The sequence below is a fragment of the Culex quinquefasciatus genome, chromosome 3 (assembly GCF_015732765.1).
Source record: "Culex quinquefasciatus strain JHB chromosome 3, VPISU_Cqui_1.0_pri_paternal, whole genome shotgun sequence".
Classification (NCBI taxonomy): Eukaryota; Metazoa; Arthropoda; class Insecta; order Diptera; family Culicidae; genus Culex; species Culex quinquefasciatus.
Genome location: NC_051863.1, coordinates 145379296 through 145401446, shown reverse-complemented (window position 1 = coordinate 145401446; position 22151 = coordinate 145379296). Strand labels below are relative to the sequence as shown.

Below are 22151 nucleotides of genomic sequence, written 5' to 3'. Positions count from 1 at the left end.
CCACGACCTCCGGTGATCCAACCCGCTCCTCCCAGCGGAGAACCGGTCGGTGTCCGGACCAACTCAGTGCAACGAGGTCCATAAAATTTATAGCTCTTTTAATGGATAATCATATTTCATTGCACAATTTAATAGAGCAGTGAAGAAGCAAGCAACAGCACAAAAAAAAGCGCAAGCAAGTGTTGAAGCCGGGAAGCTGCAAAGTGAACTCACTTTGGAAACCGTTCGTGCGCTTCCGTTTACAACGCGCCGGCTTCCAGCTAAACGGATCATCCGGCCGAGCCGCCAAGTGCACTTCCGGAAGGTGGTGATGACGGCGAAGCTGGCAGATTAAAACGTTCATGTCAGGGGCCAATTTCAGTTGTGATTTTGCTGCAGATTTTTTCAGTGAATAGAAACATGATAGTTTGCATTTGTTTCAACTCTCTGATGTAAACATCTTCTTGAAATGTTGATAATACTCGAGCTGCATTTTGATTATTGATATTTGAAGACTTTTTATTTTCTTGTGACATAAGCTGGGCCCCCATTGTCAGTGGACTTGTTTTAAAACAAATAACACAAGATTTTGTACAAATAATAAGAGAAATTGTATAAATTTCATTTGTAAAGGAATATTTCCTCGTATTTCATTGAATCAACTAAACACTACATTTCCATTTAAATTGACTGTTCCATGGATTTTGACAAACCGGAACATTTCTGGATAAAAGATTGAAGTACTTTTTCTATGAAACATAAATGTTGAATGTGACTAATCCTTGTCAAGATGTCAAGATATAGTCACAGTAGTGATGTTGTAAAATTATTAAAAGGTAAATCTAAATCACTTACATGAAAATGATGTCCATCCATTTGCATTTGGTTGAAAGTGAGGAAGGCGCAAACCACGTAGGTCGATTTGATAACTTTTGAGATTAGAATTAAGATTAGTTTTGCTTACATTTTTTCAAAAATAATCATTTTTACAAGGTTAAGTGAAAATACTGGAATAATATAATTTTAGTTATGATTTATTTTCGTCTTCGGAGGATTGTCAAATTTAAGAAAAAAAATTCTGAAAACAGTTTTAATTTGAAATATATCCATTTTTTTATTTCACTAAGAAATTACAATTAAAACATGATCCAAACTAACGATAAATCCATAATTTGAGTCATTGAAAAGTTATTTCAATGATAATTAATCTTCAAAAGAAAAAAAAACCAAAATCTACTTTCTTGGATTTCAGAATTAAATCAAGAATTATGCTGTCATATAATCTTAAATAAGTTAAATATTTACATAATTGGGAAGGGGCAATAAGACAAAGATTTGTTTGTAAGGTGGAGAAAAACTTCAAACAAGTTGGACAAATATGCAAATTTATGTCAGCAGCAACAAATTTATCGTAAAATCCTGTTTTTTCTAAAAGATAAAAAAATATCCGCAAACTAATCTTGGAAATAATCAAATAAAAACATTTTTTCCGGAAAAAATCTAACTGGTTTGGGTCGCCATATGGTTTGTTGTTTGCATAAATGTCCAAATCCAGCAAGCAAAGAAAAATAAATTGGTCGGCTATAGCGTGACATATAGAGCGTCCAATTTCCCGGGGTTACAAATTTCCCGGGAAACGGGAAATTTTCAGCCTATTTCCCGGGAAATCCCGGGAAATTTTAAATTCATTTAAAATTGTTATGATATTGGTTTTAATTAATATTATGCAACAAGATCCTATACAACATTAATGGTTTAAATAAGTGTGAAGATCGATTAACAGCTTGACTGCATGTAGAAAATCATTCAACTACAAAAAAATGTATTTTGGTATTTTTTGATGAGAATTTTTAAACTTGCCTCTGTGACCAGTTTATTGAAATGAGAAATAAAACTTGCAGAAATTATGTTTTTCATGACAAATACTGGTTTCAGCTCTTGAACAAATGGTAAAGCTTTTTAGTGTTGGTTTTACTCCAAACAACTCAATGTTTTGAAATATTTGAAGCAAGTTTTGATTATATTTTTGCATTTCTTGAGAACAAACAATAAAAAGTAATTTTTCAATGATTTTTTTGTATTATTATGAAATATGATTTAAATTATACGATAAATTAACATCATTCCACAAAAAGTCTTTTATTTCATAAATTAACATCATTCCACAAAAAGTCTTTTATTTCTTCACATTAAACCATCTAACACCTGTAGTTGCAAACGATTGAATTAATTCTTTTTGCACAAATTCAATTTTCATTACATTTGATCATGATAAACAAAAACGTAAAAAAAATCTCAGTTTTAATTTGGAGGCAAGGAGTTAATATTGATTTGATGAAATAACATCAATCTGTTAAAAACTTACCTAAATGTAATAATATTTATAAATAGATCTATTTCCAGTTGCTTCAAAAATAATATTATCAGAAATAAGGCTTCATCACGATCCTATACTAATAACACGCAATGTTACACTTGCTCAGACCCCCCCTCCCCCCTAGAGCGTGACATACTTTATGGATGACGCCTAATTCTGATATCATAATTTCTGATAATCTGATTAATTATATATAAACCAAACAATGCATTTAATTGAACAAAATCATGTTTAGTTTGTTCATTTATTATATTTTCAGAGCATTTTCAAAAAATCGTTCAAACAATTTAAGAAAATGTATACTTCCGCTTGAATTTCGGGAATTCCCGAGAAATTTACAAATTTCCCGGGAAACGGGAAATATTTTTTTCGGGAAATCCCGGGAATTCCCAGGACGGGAAATTGGACGCTCTAGTGACATACTTTAGGGATGACACCTTGAAGGGGTTGGTAACCACAAACATTCGTTTGAAAACCACTGACATTGTATTTTTTTTTTCATTTTCAATGAATAAAATAAAATTATTTAGTTGAAAAAATATAAATTATTTAGATATAATAAACAATGTCCATGGTTCTGACCTAACCGTTTAGTAAAGTATACTTCTAAGGTGTTAGTTTCATAAAAAAATAAAAAATGAACTTTGTCAATTCATACTGTTAAAATACATAGTATAGTAATTTCATACAAATTTTATTTTCGATATAGGAATTAAACTAAATAAAAAGATTGAAGAATCAGTTTTTCCAATTTTCCCAAACGCAGAATAAACTGCCTTTTACATAATTTTTATTTTTATCAACATAAATGTGTTAAACTATCAAGTGCAAATCGTCATACTTAAGTAAAATTGTCTGATCTTTACGATAAAAATATTTTCAGATTTGTAAAATCTGACCTAACATTTGAAAATGGCAAAAAATGCTTTTATAATGGAATTGGGGTTAAACGGACTCTAGATGATTTTTGCAGTGCAAGTGGTTATTTTCACATAAGTTAAGTGCATTTTAGATGGCCGCTAAAAGCCTCCGCTCTAAATACAGACCGATTTTCAAGAAAAAATTAAAAAAATGGGCAATTGGGGCAAAATGAACCCTTTGCCGTTTCGTGCGGTGGATAAAACCATCACCAATCGATTTCCAGGATTTTTTTACGCAAGAAACACTATTTTTCATACCAGAGAACCAGCCGCGTTCAATTTAGTCCGATTTTGGGTTCAATTTCGCCCACTATGCATTGGCTTTAACCTAAACATTCAATATTTTACCCTTTTGAAATGTTAGTCTTGATTTCAAGATTTTTCAAAATATTATAATCGAAAAGATCTAAAAAATTCACGAGTGTTTCATATTTTAACATTGTAAATCGGACCATAAGTTGCTGAGATATCAACATAAGAATAAGGTGGGTTGTTGGGTTGGATTTAGAAAACATCAATTTTCCTGTTTTTAAATCTTTGCATGGCAATATCTCAGCAATTAAGGGTCGTATCAATAGAGTTCAAAAAAGCAAAACATAGAAAATTTTCTCAGCATTTCAAAAATATTTTTATCTAAAGTGGGCAAACCAGGGCACTATTTAAAAAAATCAATAACTTATACTATTTTTTTAAAAAGTTACCTAAAATCGCTTAACTTGAAAACGGTGCATTTTATGAAAATTTCACTAAAGTACTAATTGCAAATTTAATTTTTCATCGAAAAATGAAGTTGAAAAATTTTTGCGACCGATATTTCGATTTCTAAAAAAAATCATAACTCGGTCAAATGTTTTTTGCCCGTTCTAAAAATTCTGAAAAGTTGGCATTTGATGTCTCCTAACACATATCAGAAAATAAAAAAATTAAAAATAGTGTTTTTTTGCAAATCAAGTTTTACTGACAAAAAGTGAAATTAAAAATCACCAAATTTTATTTTACCGTGGATCATTTTTTTCAGTGTAGTCGTTATTCATACCTACAACTTTGCCAAAGATACCAAATCGATCAAAAAATTATTTCGAAAGATACAGATTTTTGAATTTTCATGTATCATGGACAGACTAGCAAAATGGCTTCTTTGGGCATACCGAAGGCTCCAGAAAAATTAAAATGAAAAATAAAACGATTTCGTATTGAACTGCTCTTTAGCTAAATTTTTGTAATAAAAATCCACCAACTTTTGAAATTTAAACGGATTACGGTGTTCAAAAATTTTTAAACTCCTAAAGCTACGTTAATTCCATCGAAGGGATTCCCAGCCATATCTCAAACGATCCCAATCCTCCAAGTCATCAACAAGCTGCCTCTAATCTCCCGCCGGTGACAAAAAACCCCCCATCTTAACATTGCACCCCAAAGAAGACGTTAAAGTCGGCCAATGAAAATAAAATTTTATTGCCTATTTTGATTATTTTATTGCTCCTGGTCGTCATCGCCAACGTCGTCGCGCTCCCCTTCCACTCCGTAATGACAGCATCATTATGCAACCCCGAGCAGGAGAAAGTGAGAATTATGCTGTCGGGCTGCCATCGCGGGAACCAGTTTTCTGAGACAATAATTACAGCAGCATACTTTCAGGGGTCTCGGTTCAGTCGATGAGGACGGTTTGGCCGGTGCGCTGGTTTACGGTGGATTTACAGCGGGCCAACTTCTCGCCGAGAGCTTTTATGTCGTTCTGAGCTTTCGCGAGGGTCGCCTGGAGGGTGGCCTTCTCGCTGGTTAAGGTGGCGATTTGGGCTTCGGCTTGCTTTAGGGCGCTGGTTGTTGGATCCAAGTCGGGTTTGGTGGGACGGTTGGTTGTTGTTGATTGGGGGGTTGCAACCGTGGCTGCCTTTTGGGTAACGGATTTGATAGTAGAAGTTGAAGGCGTTGCAGAACTTTGCTGAATTTCAGCTAGCTTTTCAGCTTTAAGTAGGACCAGTTCTTCAAACGAAGATCCCAAATCGCGACAACATAGTCCTTCTCGAATAATCTGATTGGGACTACACTTGGCTTCGCTTGACGGGACTGCAACCTTTTTGGTCTTCAACTCCGCAATCGTAGACTCAATATCCCGACATGCCCAGTCATTCCCATCCAATGTTACCGAGCGAATCCTTGGAAAGTTGGTGGCTCCCTTTGTAACCTCGAGGCTCACTAAGTAATTGTTGTTCAGAAGAAGCCGTTCCACCGAAGATATTCCAGCACTATCAACCGCTGATAACCGGGTCAACTCGTTGTTGGAAAGATCCACCAACTCCAGAGTTAATGGTTTCAATTCAGAGGTCGTCACAGCAAAAATGTTATTATTAGCCAGGTTGAGTTCACGAAGCCCCCTCATGTGTCGGAACAAACCGAAATCCAAACTCAACAACCTATTGTACGAAAGGTCTATGTGTGTCATCTTGGCGAACCGTGCCAGCGTATCAACGTTGCCAAGCCGGTTCCGTGACACGTCCAGCTGCTCCAGCATAAAGATAAACGATTCCCGATCGGTTCCCAGCTTATGGATGTGGTTATTCCTGGCAACGATCTTCTTCACATATTTAGGCACCACCATCTCACCAACCAAGTTATCACTCAAATCAACCTCCTCCAGCTGACGCAAATCCACCAGCGGATCCCAGTTAAAATAAATCAACCGATTGGAAGACACATTCAAGCTGCGCAGCTTTCCGCACCCGATCAACTCAACCCCGTTGAACAACTGCAGTCTATTCTCAGCCACGTTTATGACCTCCAAATTTACGCACGTCCCAAACACACTGTCCGGCAGGGCTCCCACATAGTTGCTCGAAATGTCCACGCGCTTCAAAGTGGCAGGTTTCGCGAAATTTCCCGCCAACAATTTCTTCAACCCAACTCTGCTAGCCCCGAGCGTTTCCAGCTTTGGGAACTTCCCGAACAAAGCTTCCGGAAGATAGTCTAGCTGGGAGCCTTCGAAACGGACCTCCAGATCGGAGGACGGGGTTGCTGCCGGTTGGATGACATCCTTGTCCTGGATTTTGACTGCTTTCAGCAGGCAGGTTCCCGGTTTCACGGGGGGAGCACAGTTGTACGTCCAGGGGGTGGTGGCTGCCGGGGACAGCGTCACTAGGATGCTAAAATGAGCAAAATTTGTTAAAAAGCATTTTATTTTAAGGAATTATTAGCGTTTACCTGAGAACGAGTGCAACTTGCTGCCACATTTTAAGAATGAAATAGAATGCGGTTGTTTGGACAAACTGAATCTTGGTGATAACAAGTTCATGAAGTCAAATACGAATACAGTTGCAAAATTCTAACGTTGTGGAATGTGTGCGTCTATGCCGATAATGGAATCCTTAATTTTTAAGTTATCAGAATACACTCAACCCCTGGTGGTTGGTCACTTTTTCGTTTGACACTTTTTAAGTTTATACCCCGTTGGTTGGTCAAAGTCAAACTACAAAGTAACGAACTGTCACTTTTTACACGGCGCTTACGCACACTATTAAAACAAACATTTGGTAGTGTGTGTGAACTTCTTGTAAAAGGGGTGTCAAACTAAAAACTGACCCTATTCGTGTGATAACAGTTGGTGTCAAACCATCGGGGTTTGAGTGTAGTGGATTGCGAGAACACTTAACGTAAACAATAACAAACACGTTTTGTAGTTGAATTTGTTTGCTAGAGTCCAAAGTTATAATTGAAAATGTTTACGGTTGTCGAGCTCATTCCTGTGTCAAATGCGTTCTGACCCGAAATCCCTTTGGCCAATTGTCACACTTACATCAATTTTCAGGCTATGTCAAGATAGCAAGACAATATAGACATAAAGTTTGTTTTGACATAACTACAATGTTTCTTTTCTCACTTTAATACTATTTGATCATTCCGAATAAATATGTATATTAATTTTATTTTTTTTAAGTTCAATTAGGTAATAAAAAAACATTTTTTTTTAATTTTGTAACAACTCCATTTTAATGTTCGTATTCTTTTCTAAGAATACAGTTCAATTCAAGAGTTTTAAAACTAAATATAACATTTCATACTTAAAACCTTTGTCGATTACGTTATATTCCACAATGTCCACGGAATTCCGTGAAATTCGAAGATTTTTCGAAATCAATGCATATTACGAAAAATCTTCAAATTTCACGGAATTCCGTGGACATTGTGAAATTTTACAAATTTCACGCTGTCCTCGAAATCGTTAAAAATTCACTAACCCGAATTATAATGGATCTTTACAATGCACTTTGAAATATATATTAGTTAATTTTACAAATTTAAAGGCTCACTTTTTTTAATTATCATGCTTCAATAGTCTAAACAATTTAAATACCAGTTCGGTAACAAAAAGTGTCTTGTTTAGTATAAAAAATCAAGGCTTGACACAAGCACATGAATTCAAATTTTAAACTTGACCACCAGGACTAGCTATGCTTTGGAATTACTTGAAGACATTTAAATTTTCAAAAGATTATTGGTGTTAAATAAACAATGTTACTATCTGTACAGTCCAGACTCGATTATCCGATGGCCTCGGAAAAATTTCACTTCGGATAATTGAATCACGAAAACATTTTTATTTATCGTCGTCTGATTTTTAATGGTCGAGCTTAAGGATGACCCTTAAACTACATTAAAAGGATTTAAAAATTTTAAATCAAAAATGGCGACCAATATGGCGGTGACAAAATATTGAAAAAAAACAGTGTTTTTTAATAAACCATATACTATTAAAATTTGACTAAAATGGGATCGCCGAACTCAAGAAAATAAAATAAAACGAAAAAAATGCCATACAAACCTTCGGATAACAGAACTTTGGATAATCGATTTTTTAAATCCCACCTGCTCGTTGCTTCAAATGCAATTTTGAACAAATTTTGCTCATGAGAAAAAATTGACCCATTCAGCCATTTTGCATTTATGTTTTTCTAAATTATTATTTTTCATTTTGCAATATTTTTTGTTCAATTTGTGTTCTATAAAAACAATTTTTATTATTTCAATTAACTATTTCTTTGGGAAAATTAATTTCTTTCTTCGGTATGTCCAAAGAGGCTATTTTGCATAATTAGTTTGTCCATGTAATTTTTTCATACAAATTTGACAGCTGTTCATACAAAAATGATGTATGAAAATCCAAAAATATGTATGTTTAGAAGGAATTTTTTGATCGATTTGGTGTCTTCGGCAAAGTTGTTCAGTGTACATCGAAAAATGAAGTTGAAAAGTTGGACTACACTGAAAAAAGCTGAAACGCGGTAAATTTTTTTGATGTTTTTTTATTTACAGGTTGTACAAACAATCTTTGACCGAGTTATGATTTTTTTAATCAATACTGTTTTTTTTAAATCGAAATATTGGTCGCAAAAAATTTTCAACTCTATTTTTCGATGTAAAATCAAACTTGCAATCAAAAAATACTTGAAATATTTTTGCGACCAATATTTCGATTTTTGAAAAAAATCAGTATTGTTTAAAAAAATTATAACTTCGTCAAAGATTTTTTGCACAACCGGGAAATTTCTGAAAAAATGCCATGGCATTTGATGTCCTCTATAACATATCAGAATATGAAAAAAAATCAAAAATTGTGTTTTTATGCAAATCAAGTATTAGGCTGGTACAAATATTTTTAAAAGTTTTTGTCACCCCCCCCCTTCAAAATTGGCCCGAAAAATCAGGGGGCAAAAAAAAATTTTACAATAAGCTTCAAAATTTCAATGAAAATTCATGTGCAACCAGCTGAAATCAAATTAAAAAACATTCTTCTGCGTTTAAAATCAATTTTAGCATGTTTGGGTTTATTAAAAAATCTTAAGATTTTTTGAAAATTTTTGATGCAAAATCTTTTTTTTCGATACAATTTTTGTTTTTGTCAGATCTTAGATTTTTTGAAAACTAATGATTGCAAAACAACTGAACTAGTGTAAAATGCATTTTAAAACACTTTTTTCATTTAAATGTCAAGACTATGGCTTGTTATTTAAATTTTTATATTTTTTTATTTTTTTGCCCCCCCCCCCTTGACCTCGGCCAGGGCCGAGGGACAAAAACTTTTTTAAATATTTGCATCGGCCTTAGTGAAAGATAAATAAAAAATCACCAAAAAAATCTTTACCGTGTATCATTTTTTCCAGTGTAGTCCAACTTTTCAACTTCATTTTTCGATGTACACTGAACAACTTTGCCGAAGACACCAAAAAGATCAAATAAATTCTTCAAAAGATACAGATTTTTGAATTTTCATACATCGTTTTTGTATGAAAAAACGAAAAAAAAACGAAGTTGACTTTATAGCTGTCGGCCACCATTGCTAGTACCAACCACTAGTGTCTTCCTTTTGATCTACAAGGACTTCGCCGCCCTGGGCTCCTAAGTGTATGAAAGTATGGCACGGAGCGACGGCGCCGAATACCCATATTTACACAAAGAATTTTAGAGCGCCCGCCGCGGGATTCGAACCAGCGACCTCTGAATTGTGAGTCCAGTGCGCGGTCCGATTGATCCACACGGGCGGGACGAGGACGTTTTTGTATGAGCAGCTTCCAAATTTGTATGGAACCTAATGATGAAAAATGGCTTCTTTGGTCATACCGAAGGCACCAAAAAAGTTTCAGTCGGATTAAAAAATCAAAAATCAAAATCAAATTATTCACTCTACAGCATTGCCTTGGCGTTCTCGATTGCGAGATTCCTACTCGAAACTAGGTGTCCGTAGGCTTGATTGTTGAGGCAATTGCAAAACTCTTTTTACACCTTAGCTTCCATCCACCCCGGGATTCGAACTGACGACCTTTGGATTGTTAGTTCAACTGCCTACCAGCGACTCCACCGAGACAGGACCCAGGGAGACGACTCCTACACCTGAATTGAGCTAACGACCTAACATCTAGGTTAGACCGGGACCAACATTTACTTTCCTTCCGACGGAAGCCGTGATCAGACAAATCTCGTCTCGAAAAATGCCACCGGGACCGTCTGGGATCGAACCCAAGCCGACTGGGTGAGAGGCAACCACGCTTACCCCTACACCACGGTCCCGGACCGGTTTAAAAAATACAAAACATAAATTTCTAAAAAATAGACCGATTTCGTAGATCTCCGATTGCTATTTCGTGTTATCTCCGATTGCTTTAATAAGTATTACTCTTATTAAACAATACGTTTACACTAGACATATTGTAGGAGGGTTTCGATGTTGAAATAGTACGATTGACTAAGAAATCATTCTTTATTTTACAGTATAAAGTTTTCATTATTCATAATCATCCGTTTCATCGTTCGTAGAGTTGTTTTTATTCGTAGTGACATTCGTCCTAACATCGACATCGAATGGCTCCTTAACTAAAGCACCTGCCTCTTCCGTTGAGTTTGTCAGTGTTGTGACATTATTCGCCGTTGGCAAGTTCAACAGCTCCGGTTTAATTGTAGCCGTTTCGTTGTGCAGTCCGGTGATGTTTCCCGTTTTTCCATGAATCGCAGCCGCGTTTGCGTGCAATTTCGCCAGCAGCCTGTGGTACTCCTGCTGCAGCACTTGGTAGTTCCTGGTCAGATCGCTGTTGGTTTGATTGAGCCGATCGATCACGGCGTTGGCTTGCTTGAGATCTTCCTGCAGGTCGACGTACGCGAGGGCGATCTGCTGCGAGACAACCAGCTTCCGATCGGTGTCGTTGCGTTGGTTGAGGTTCCGCTCGTCCAGGAAATCGATCAGCTTCTCGAACCGGCTAACGCTGTCCTCTAGACCCTCGATTTCCAGCCCGTAATTGAGGCTTTTCACCTTGACTGCATTCTCCAGGGCGGTGCACTGCGTTGAGTCTCGACTTTGTTGTTTTTGCTTGATTCTTGTGTTCAACTCCTTCAGCACGTGCTTCGTTTTGGCAATGTAGGTGTTTTGTGTGTAGTGGAAGTAAAAGTTGTGCTTTCTGGACTCTTGATCCAGCTCGTAGTTGATGTCTTGCAGAGCATTATCGAAGCTTCTGCATTGTGCGTTACTGTAACACCACACAACACTAAGGAAACACGTCACACTCACAATCGCTACCAAAAGGTGCTTCATGTTGGCCTCAATTACCGCTCTATCTTCGGCCGTTCGTTCTGAGCAACTGACTTCGGTGAAGCCCGATCACCGTCGATCGACGACAGAATTGAACTCGCGGGGATTCCCCGGTCGCGGGTCGCGGGGCTTTTTTGTCCCGTTATCTCGTTCGTTTTGTTTCGATTTTTGCTCCTTTCATTTGCTGTTTCTGAATTTATGTTTGCAATACTGTTCGACACACAAAATTAAAATTCTCGTCAAAATAAAGTTTAAAACCCTAATTTAATAAATTCATATGTCAGGCTTTCCTCAACTACCAAAACTCCTCAAAAGCTAAACACAACACCGTCAAGTGTACAGTAAACAATTCGCTCTGATCCCCGTTCGTAAGCAGCTCAATCCAATCGGTACACTTCATTAGCAAGACTGTTTCGTGCTGCTACTGCTGGTTCCACACTACAACCAGCAAAGCATCCCCGCTTCGTTTGAAGAGTTCCTCCGAGACATCGTCAAACATCCGGATTCCGTCGTCATGTCCGCTTGGAGCACCATCATCAGGAAAAACGATCCCTTTGCACCCCAGCGTTTCCCCTTACAACCCCTTTTGGAAAATAAAGAGGACGACGACAGAAGCGACAAAAGTTTTCGCCCTGCGAACAGAGAAATAAACATATAATATAATTACAAAATACTAGACTTTAGCATTAAACAAACATTTAACTGAATTAGTGCTTCCTTCGTGCAGAGACAGTGAAAGCGGAGAGATTCCTTTGCGTTCTCGTGCGTGTTTGAACAGCCAACCCATTATCGCCCACCAAGACAAACAACTTCTCGAGGGTGTGCTGTGCTGCCGAATAATGACTTTATGGGGTGGCGGCCAGAAACTACGTTTCCCAATTAGTTGCGAAGGTATTTGGCAGCGTAGTTTTGGGACGCGTCCATCAACGCGACTTTCCGGAACGGTTGTGTCGAGAGCCGTTACTGCTCCGGTTGTTGGTAGGGAGTTTCAAAAGTGTTGTTGGGTATATTTAGCTGAAGAGCTGTACCTACATTGAATTCATTCAGGAAAAGCTGAGTGGATCCGGTTCCGGGGTGCTAGCTAGAAAGTTTACACGTTCGGTTGGTTCATTTTACTCAGCGAGAGGAATTGCATTAATTTTTTCACTGAAAAAAACTGAAAAACGTTTATTGAATCAAATATAATTATATAAATTACATAAATTTGCGGGACCGATGGCGTAGGGATAAGCGTGGTTGCCTCTCACCCCAGTTGGACTGGGTTCGATCCCAGACGGTCCCGGTGGCATTTTTCGATAGCCTGATCACGCCTTCTATAGGATGGGAAGTAAATGTTGGCCCCGGTCTAACCTGACTCTAATCCAAAGGTCGTCAGTTGCATCATTCCAATGAACAAGCTTGTGTTCCCATGATAGTCTCAACGAGTCGAAATTATGGGAATACCCAGGAAATTTAAATTGCTTCTGCCGACCTGCTGCTTATCTAGTTAATGGGATCCTGCTCTGTGTGAGCAGTTAAACTGAAGCATCGAATCAGTTTGCACCACAATGAAGGTTCTTTTGGCGAGGGCAGTTGTTTTGGGGCGAGCCAAGGAAATAATTGGTGCGAGTGTTATGATCAAGAGATCAACGATAAAGTTTACAAATCAGCCGAATCTATCGGTTTATCGCTGAACCAAACTCGAATGGATTCATGTCTCGAAACGGCAAGATATGTTTTGAATCATTTGAGTGCAAGGGTTGTTGCGGTAGAACCAGAATCACAACAGTACAATCAGCTGATGGCAATAATTCAAGCGAAATGCAGTGAACTTGGACTCGTCAATGAAGATCTGACGAGTGGCCGTAATAAGCTGCGCAGATTGCTTGAGCACCACGACGGAATTTACCAGAACATTAGTTATCAGATCAATCAGCTAGTCTCAACTGGAATATTAATAATAGTAATGTTGATGAGCCGTGTGAGCCACCGAACGATGTAGAATTAACAACTAACAGCGAAATTCAAAGCAATCAAAAAACCTTTTGTTTAAATAAAGACGAAAAATATAAATATTGTTTTTGTTCTTTTCTTTTACGGTTGACCAATAAACCTGATAAGATAAACAGAAAAAAATATGGTATTATAGTTAAACCTCGCATAGTGCGCAGGCATTACGCTTTGTATTTCTTCGATTACTCTAAAACGACATAGGGGAAGGTGAGGCAAGACGACCATATGGGACAAGAGGAACAATCGTTCGTACGGGCGTATTTTTTACAATTTTGATTATTCCAAGTATGAGGAATTGCTGCTAGCAATGCAATTAGCTGATTCTACTAACCCATAACCTCCAAAACGGCGCAAACGCCACCGGGAAGTTTTTTCAAAACCTTTGTTTTCTTATAATATTTGAAAATACAAAATAAGGCTTAGGGTTCGTTTTAAGGCTCAGTTTATTGAAATGCTATTTTTCCTAGATCAGTAGTGTCCCTACCAATGACTTGCACCTATTACAAAGTATGATTTAACTTTTGGTTATTTTTGTTGAGAGCTTTCAAAAAATCTTGTTCAGGTGGGGCAAGTATACCATATGGATTTTTAGTATGGAAAAAGTTACATAAAAGTACTTAAAAACTGATAAACAGTTGTAAAAAAAATTGTCCATACTAAATATAGTGATATTAAGATAATTTGATATTCATCACCTAAGTAATATTTTTTTCCTAAAAACGATAATTTTTTTAGTAAAATATTGTTATTAAATCTACAAAATGAAAGAAACATTTCAAATACATTCTAATCTGATGTATCTAAGTGATAACAGATCAATTGTTATCAAATTAACATGTTGTTTCGTCTTGCCCCACTAGTTGAGTAGAACGTACGGAAAATCTAAAAATTTTAAATCAATTTTTTACATTGAAAAACAGGAATTTTTCAAAACTTGTTCTATCAAAATCTTATTCAAGACCTGGAATAAGATGTTTTCTAAAAAAATCCGACAGATTTTTTAACGTTTTTAATGGGTTATAACGAGCATTTCCTCAGCATGTTTCACTTGCCTAACTTTCCCCTACTATTTTTGAAATCTTTTTGGAGACGATTTGTAGAAACTTTACCCTTTCTCATCTCAATCAAAAATGTGATTTTTTTAAGTATTGTTTTTTAATTATTTTTCTACTATCTTCATGAAATCATTTTCAAACATTGTGACTCCACTACACAGCAAAAAATCCGATGGTAAAACCCGGGGGGATGGCAACCCTATTCCGACCTAAGCAAACTGACAACAGTCGACATTAGCACGGTTGTCAAATGAGAGCCCACAACAAAAGCACTAACTGTCAAATGGTAGCCCATAACAAATCATTGTTTGGGTTTTTAATTTTCAAATTTCCCGCAATTCAAACGATAAATGTCTGAAAAAACACGTGAATTGTGATGCTGATGGTAAATTCTATCATATCCTTGGAGATTCCATCCCAATATTGGCTGAAAATTCATATCGAAAAAAGTGATTTTTCTGTTTACCTTTTTTTCTTTTTTTTCTTTGGGTCGATCAAACAGTGCACCCGTACACTAAGAATCGGCATTACACATTTTTCAGTTTGGTTTTACACATTTGCATGGTACTTTTGAGTTTAACCAGGATAACACATTTCGTGCTACCAAAGTAATATGTAAAATATTGATTCTTAGTGTTTGTTACACAGCTAAAAAAGTAGTAACCCAGCTGCGTGTAAAAGGCCTGGGTGTAAAATATTTATTGCATTATTTTATGCAATTTTATGTAATTTTACACCCTGAAATATGTAGCCCGTCACTATGGGAAACCTACTTGACCGAAATGTCAAGCTCATATATGTGTTTATCCTAACAGCTTTACATCGGTCTGATGGCCGAGTGGGCTAAGGCGCCAGTCCTTACTGTTGGTGCTGGGTTTGAATCCCGTCGGTTGCAACTTTTTTTTGTGTTTGCAAAAATTGTACATGCAGTGTGTAATATCAAGTGTTTATTTTGACGAAGGTGATGTGCATGCTTTTGCATGCGATTTTACCACAGGATTTTTTGCTGTGTAAGGACTGGCGCCTTAGCCCACTCGGCCATTAGACCGATGTAAAGCTGTAAGGATAAACGCATATATGAGCTTGACATTTCGGTCAAGTGGGTTTCCCATACTGATGGGCTACATATTTCAGGGTGTAAAATTACATAAAATTGCTGCCTGTGTGGATCAATCGGACCGCGCACTGGACTCACAATCCAGAGGTCGCCGGTTCGAATCCCGAGGCGGACGCAAAAAAATTCTAAGTGTAAATATAGGTTTTCGGTGCCCTCTCCCCGTGCCATACCTTCACACTTAGGAGACCCGGGAGGCGGAGTCTTGTCGCAAAAAGAACGATACACGCCTGTGAATCCGTTGACGAAACCGCAAGGTCAATGAGACACGGGGAACAATGATAAAATGGCTCTCACAAGTCGTAGTTTCAACCAATCAGGCTCATATTTGGGGGAAAGGTGTATCTACTAGATACACGTCTGCTATAATAGTGGCTTTGGTTATGGACGCTCCCTTGAAAAGTTATTCATGAATGTTTGATTTTGAGGTGTAAAAGTAAATTATGGACAAAAAATGCTTTTTCGCTCGTAGGCTGCCATTTACACCAAAACTAATATTTCTTCAAATTTCTTTCGACGTTCCAAAGGGAATGAGTTGGGCTACAATGTCCTTTCATTAGGTTTGACCAAAATTTGGAATATACCCAGAATCCAGGGCTGTCTCATTGTTCCCCACTCATTTTAGCCCATGGGTAACAATGAGACACTTTGATTTTTCTTCATTAAACATTTCAAAATCCATGTAAATCTTTCAAAACATGAATTGAAAGTGATTTTTGGCATATTTATAGAGTTTTAACTTCATTTAACCAAACATACAAAGTTATTTGGTGTAAACATATGGATTTTACAAAATTTAAATATTTTTTAGTATAACTTTTGTTAATTAAAGTTTCATGTTGGCAAAATTGCTCTAAAATGTTCAAGGTAAGTCACCTGTAATGGAACAATACAAAAGCATGATGTTTTACTAGAAAAGAATTGATTTTCGTAAAGTGTCTCATTGTTCCCCAGCTGTCTCATTGTTCCTGCCAAGTGCGTCTACAATGAGACAGTTGACTCTGGATGTAGATGTCGGATCGATCTCATATTTTGGTCAATGTTAGAACACACAAAAAGAAAAAAAATGCAATAAAAAGCTCATTAAAACATGCTGATGTAAAAATTAGAAAAAATCATTGAAAGTTGAAAACCAAAAGTGTCTCATAGATGACTACCCTACCCTACTTCATTACCACCCCAATCCAAGTATTGTACAGCACATACACAGCAAAAAAATGTGTAATTTTGGAAGGTGTAATTTTAGAAGGTTGAATATTACCTCTTTTATGATGTAATTTTACCTCAATTTAAACTGAAAAAGTGACATCACACCAGAATAGTGGTAAAATTACACATTTTCAGAGGTAATATTACACATTTTTTCTGACATAAAAGATGTACCCCTTCCCAGATGTAATTTTACCATGATATTTTTTCTGTGTAGCAATACCTTTTTTTTCTGACAGTATCACTTCACACTCTGAACAAAACAGTCGATTATGAAGTTACTTTTCGCGCTCGCAACGGTTGCCCTTGTTTGCTTGCATTTTCATCCATGTAGTTAGGATTACTTTTGGTGCCGATGTCCTGTTGAAGATTTAAAATCAATTCTGGATCGAGCAATTCGTTCTACAGGTTTGAATCAGACAGGAATTCCGTCCAACTGTCTGCAGAGAACATCCCACGTTCTGGATCACCTGGAAGCTGTGGCAATCAAATACGAGCGTGAATCGGAAGAGTTACATACACTAGAGGACGAAATAAAGGCAAAAAGTAGCACCAAATTCTTGGCGGAATACCGGCAGTTTGACGAGCTTAGAAAGTTTGATATTTTACAATCAACTACAAAGTTAGAGAGCAGAGCAAAAAAGACAAAATTAAAATGGATGATTTAAAGAGACAAATTGCAAATAAAAATACAAAAGAATAAAACAATCAAAAAAAAAGATGCATATTTTGTCACTTCATGACTCCCAAGAAGATTCAAACAAAAATGAAACAATTAGATTATTCTAAACAAAACAACAATTATCTAATGACTCGTCTGGAATGAATATTTTCACATTTCTTCAAAACTCTTGAAAGCTCAAATCACTCACTAATGGGTAATTCTCCGCCAACTCACACAGCAGTTGCCCCGACCCCTCTTCGATTTGCGTGAAACTTTGTCCTAAGGGGTAACTTTTGTCCCTGATCACGAATCCGAGGTCCGTTTTTTGATATCTCGTGACGGAGGGGCGGTACGACCCTTTCCATTTTTGAACATGCGAAAAAAGAGGTGTTTTCAATAATTTGCAGCCTGAAACGGTGATGAGATAGAAATTTGGTGTCAAAGGGACTTTTATGTGAAATTAGACGCCCGATTTGATGGTGTACTAAGAATTCCAAAAAAAACGTATTTTTCATCGAAAAAAACACTAAATTTTTTTAAAATTCTCCCATTTTCCGTTACTCGACTGTAAAAAATTTTGGAACATGTCATTTTATGGGAAATTTAATGTTCTTTTCGAATCTACATTGACCCAGAAGGGTCATTTTTTCATTTAGAACAATTTTTTTCATTTTAAAATTTCGTGTTTTTTCTAACTTTGCAGGGTTATTTTTTAGAGTGTTACAATGTTCTACAAAGTTGTAGAACAGACAATTACAAAAATTTTGATATATAGACATAAAGGGTTTGCTCATAACCATCACGAGTTATTGCGATTTTACGAAAAAAAAAGTTTTGAAAAAGTTACTTTTTGCGTTTCTCTTTGTTTCGTCGTCCGTGTCTGTCGCGGGTGACCATGAACGGCCATGATCGATGACGACCAATTTTTTCAAAACTTTTTTTTCGTAAAATCGCGATAACTCGTGATGTTTACAAGCAAACCCCTTATGTCTATATATCAAAATTTTTGTAATTGTCTGCTCTACAACTTTGTAGAACATTGTTATACTCTAAAAAATAACCCTGCAAAGTTAGAAAAAACATGAAATTATAAAATGAAAATTTTTGTTCTAAATGAAAAAATGACCCATCTGGGACAATGTAGATTCGAAAAGTACATTAAATTTCCCATAAAATGACCTGTTCCAAATTTTTTTACAGTCAAGTAACGGAAAATGGGAGAATTTTTAAAACTTTTTCAGTGTTTTTTTTTTTTCGATGAAAAATAAGTTTTTTTGGAATTCTGAGTACGCCATCAAATCGGGCGTCTAATTTTACATAAAAGTCTCTTTGACACCAAACTTCTATCTCATCACCGTTTCAGGCTGCAAATTATTGAAAAACACCTCTTTTTTCGCATGTTCAAAAATGGAAGGGGTCGAACCGCCCCTCCGTCACGAGATATCAAAAAACGGACCTCGGATTCGTGTTCAGGGACAAAAGTTACCCCTAAGGACAAAGTTTCACGCAAATCGAAGAGGGGTCGGGGCAACTTTTCCCGATTTCGTCTGAGTTGGTAGAGAATTACCCTAATAACAAAAATCATACCCGTCTCACTACAATGAACTCGAGGGAATCCCCAGAATCATTTCCAACTGCCCCGTCTGAACCACTCTTTATCTCGTTCGTTGTCGATCGCTCTCTGCGCGAGCAAAAGCGATGCCCTGGGAAGACAGTGTGTCCCGAGAGGCGAAACAGTTTGCATCGAAAATGAGGGCTCTTTTTGCGGTCGCCGGTTTTGTTTTGCTAAGTTCTTGTTATGGGATTGAGTATGGGTGTGAGTGTGAGTCATCTCTTATCAAGGATATTGTAGAAAAATCAGCCAAATCCAATGGTTTATCAATGAACCGCGAATTGAAAAAATGCCCCATAAAAACAAGTTACGTTTTGGAACAATTGGGTCGTCGTCTGAATGAAGTGATGCCAGGTGCAAGTCGTTACAATACGCTGGTTGACAAAATAAAATCCAAAAGCAGCGACCTGGGAATCCCCAACGAAGGACTCATCAGCGGTAGAACCAGGCTGCGGAAATTGCTCAAATACTACGAGGATCGTCACGCGAACAAGATTAATCAAATCGTCCGTCTGAGTAAACGCGGAAACAAATGCAAAGGAACTGGATCAACTATCGAACACGAGATGGATCAGCTGAAACGAAACCATAGGGACAATATTTCTACGATTTCGGAGCTACAAGACTATCTACATTGTTTGAAAATACAGAACAAAGTGTTTCAAGCAAAACTTCACAAAAATTCCGCTGCGCTACACGGATCGAGTGGGGTCATCACCGGCAACCTGGTAGACGCTAAGGAGTGCGTAGCGCCGGACAACGTGGATTTGCTGAAGTTGTCCGATAATAGTAAGCTTGCGAGTTTATAAATTTAAAATAAATCTTTTATTCAAGAATTGAAATATAATGATTTAATCAAAACACTTTTTATTCCCTTTTATTCTTCCACCAATATTATTTCAACATTCCTTCTTAAAGATTGTAGTATCGAAGTTGGAAAGTTGCAAAAAAAATGACAAAAGAACCTTCCAACATTTCCCATAAGACAAACGTCTTTCTCGACAAGTCAACAACCATTATGTGTAGCCAAATATGTTTACTTCAACAAGCTTCCCGTGGGATTATAGTCATGTTAATGGAAATAGTTTCATTCACTCTGCAACGAGTTGAATGTTGTTCCTCGACCTTCAGACTCCCTCCTTCCTCCATCTAGAATTGTATTTTATGTCTAGGGTAGTAGTATTCAAGTTTAAGATTTTGGGATGCCCTAAAGATTATTAATTTAAAAAATCGTTTTTTTTTTACTATTAATTATGCACTTTATGTTAAAGTGCAATAATGAGAATATCACTAAATCAATAAAAACAGTAGATCGAATCAACTGCAAATAAAAATAGTAGGACTGTTGAATTACAAACAAGTAGAAGAATATGTTTGCCACGTTACAGGCATTTCTACCCTAACCTAACAAATGTAACTCAGGATAGCAAACTGGGAACCCCAAATCTGAAGCCAAAATTGTGGTGCATTTACCAAACAAACGATGTTCTAGCATGATGATAGAGACGTCGTCGTCGACGACAAGTGCAGTTTCAACAGCGGGTGCTGCTGGGAATAGGATGATTAAAATTTGTGATTTAAATATTTTCGTCGGTATTTGACATGAGGGTATGTTTGGGATGTTGTTAAACAGTAAGGGAGCTCAATACTTGTACCGGCAGGAAAGATAAAACTATGATGAAGGTTCGGTTCATTTATTAGCTGATTTCAAAGAATTAAACATGTTTTATTCGGAGACAATTTTATATTTAGAAGATTGAGGAATCTGTAGTCACTTCTTCTGATCCATCTTCAGTAGGGACTTGGTTCCGCTCAGAGATACGCATTTTGTCAACGGGCTTTGATCCTTGAAATCTCAACTCCAAAGCCTTGTTCTTTTTGGTTATCTCATAGATCTGTCTCTTCAAATCGTCCAGCTTCATTTTGTCCCGACCATCTGTCCGGTTCATATCCTGCAGCTCTTCCTCCAGCGCCAGTTGCAGTTTGACACACTCGATTTCCTCGCCTTCTCCATCCAAAATGTTTTGATTTTTCTCCAGATCGCGTTTCTCGTAAATTTCAATCAATCGATCTAAGCGCAACGTACTACTCGAATCTTGACCGGACACATCAGTACCCTGGGAGTAGATTTCATCTTCCAGCGTACGTAAATCTTCCAAGTCACGCTCATATTTCTTCGCGTCGGCTTCCAGTTGCCTTAGAACGTGGGATGTCCTCTGCACACAATTGGACGGGATTCCATTCTGGTTCATACCTGACAAACTAATTGCTCGATTGAGCATCACATTTATATCTTCTACTGGACATTTACACCACCAGTAATCCGACTTACACGGTTCAAGTTGCAAGCAAACAAGAACAACCGTGGCGAGCGCGTAAAGTGACCTCATCTTGATCTGGTTCGCTCAGAGGCTGGCGAGATACTGTCTGTATTCGTTCACTGCCGGTTTGAAGCTCTGCGCAGAGTTCTACTTGGACATGGAGGCATACATTATAGGGGAATCCCTGCGTTATCATGCTTCTTGCAAAGGAAGCTGTATTCTTTATTCGCTTCAATTTATTCAATTTTTACTAATACACTCAACCCCCGGTGGTTGGTCACTTTTTCGTTTGACACTTTTTTAGTTTGTACCCCGTTGGTTGGTCAAAGTCAAACTAAAAAGTGACGAACTGTCACTTTTTACACGGCGCTCACGCACACTATCAACACAAACGTTTGGTAGTGTGTGTGAACTCCGTGTAAAAGGGGTGTCAAACTAAAAAGTGACCCCGTTCGTTTGACAACAGTTGGTGTCAAACCATCGGGGTTTGAGTGTAATTAAAGTGAATCATTCGAGATCGTTGAACTTTTTTTTGTTATTCAAATTCTCTTCATCATGAACATACTTTAATTCAGAATATCAGTTGAGTAGAGTAATTCCATACAATTTAACATTAAATCGAGATTTTTAAGGTAGTTATTCTGATCAATTTGGTGTTTTCGCCAAAGTTCTAGTTTCTGATTAGGGTTCTTAAAAAAAAGGAGGTACCGTCATCAGGGGTGACATTGCGACTGGAGGTGAGATTGGGTCATACAAATTTGCGCTTTTTTGTACACCCAAAGGAAAAATATATCTCAAAATCTGCAACAGTGGATTTGCTGCAGAAAAAGTCACGTT

At 37.2% G+C, this 22151-nt stretch overlaps 2 protein-coding genes across 2 annotated transcripts in view; one reads left to right on the top strand and one right to left on the bottom strand.

Annotated features, from left to right (window-relative positions):
• Window positions 1–22151, top strand: part of LOC6045816 (Krueppel-like factor luna) — a 71264-nt gene that overhangs the window by 34003 nt on the left and 15110 nt on the right. The gene's annotated exons all lie outside the window — the stretch shown is intronic.
• Window positions 4708–6569, bottom strand: LOC6045815 (leucine-rich repeats and immunoglobulin-like domains protein 2). The gene is made up of 2 exons (XM_001863076.2): window positions 6475–6569; window positions 4708–6416 (listed from the first exon to the last, which is right to left on the bottom strand). The coding sequence occupies exons 1-2, from the start codon at window positions 6501–6503 to the stop codon at window positions 4925–4927; spliced, it is 1521 nt and encodes a 506-aa protein (XP_001863111.2). The 5' UTR covers window positions 6504–6569; the 3' UTR covers window positions 4708–4924.

Excerpts from the sequence above, each read along its gene's own strand:
- LOC6045815 (XM_001863076.2), bottom strand. The coding sequence starts at position 6,503 with ATGTGGCAGCAAGTTGCACTCGTTCTCAG. Across the intron at positions 6,417-6,474 it reads CAAGTTGCACTCGTTCTCAG|CATCCTAGTGACGCTGTCCC; the intron begins GTAAACGCTAAT and ends TGCTCATTTTAG.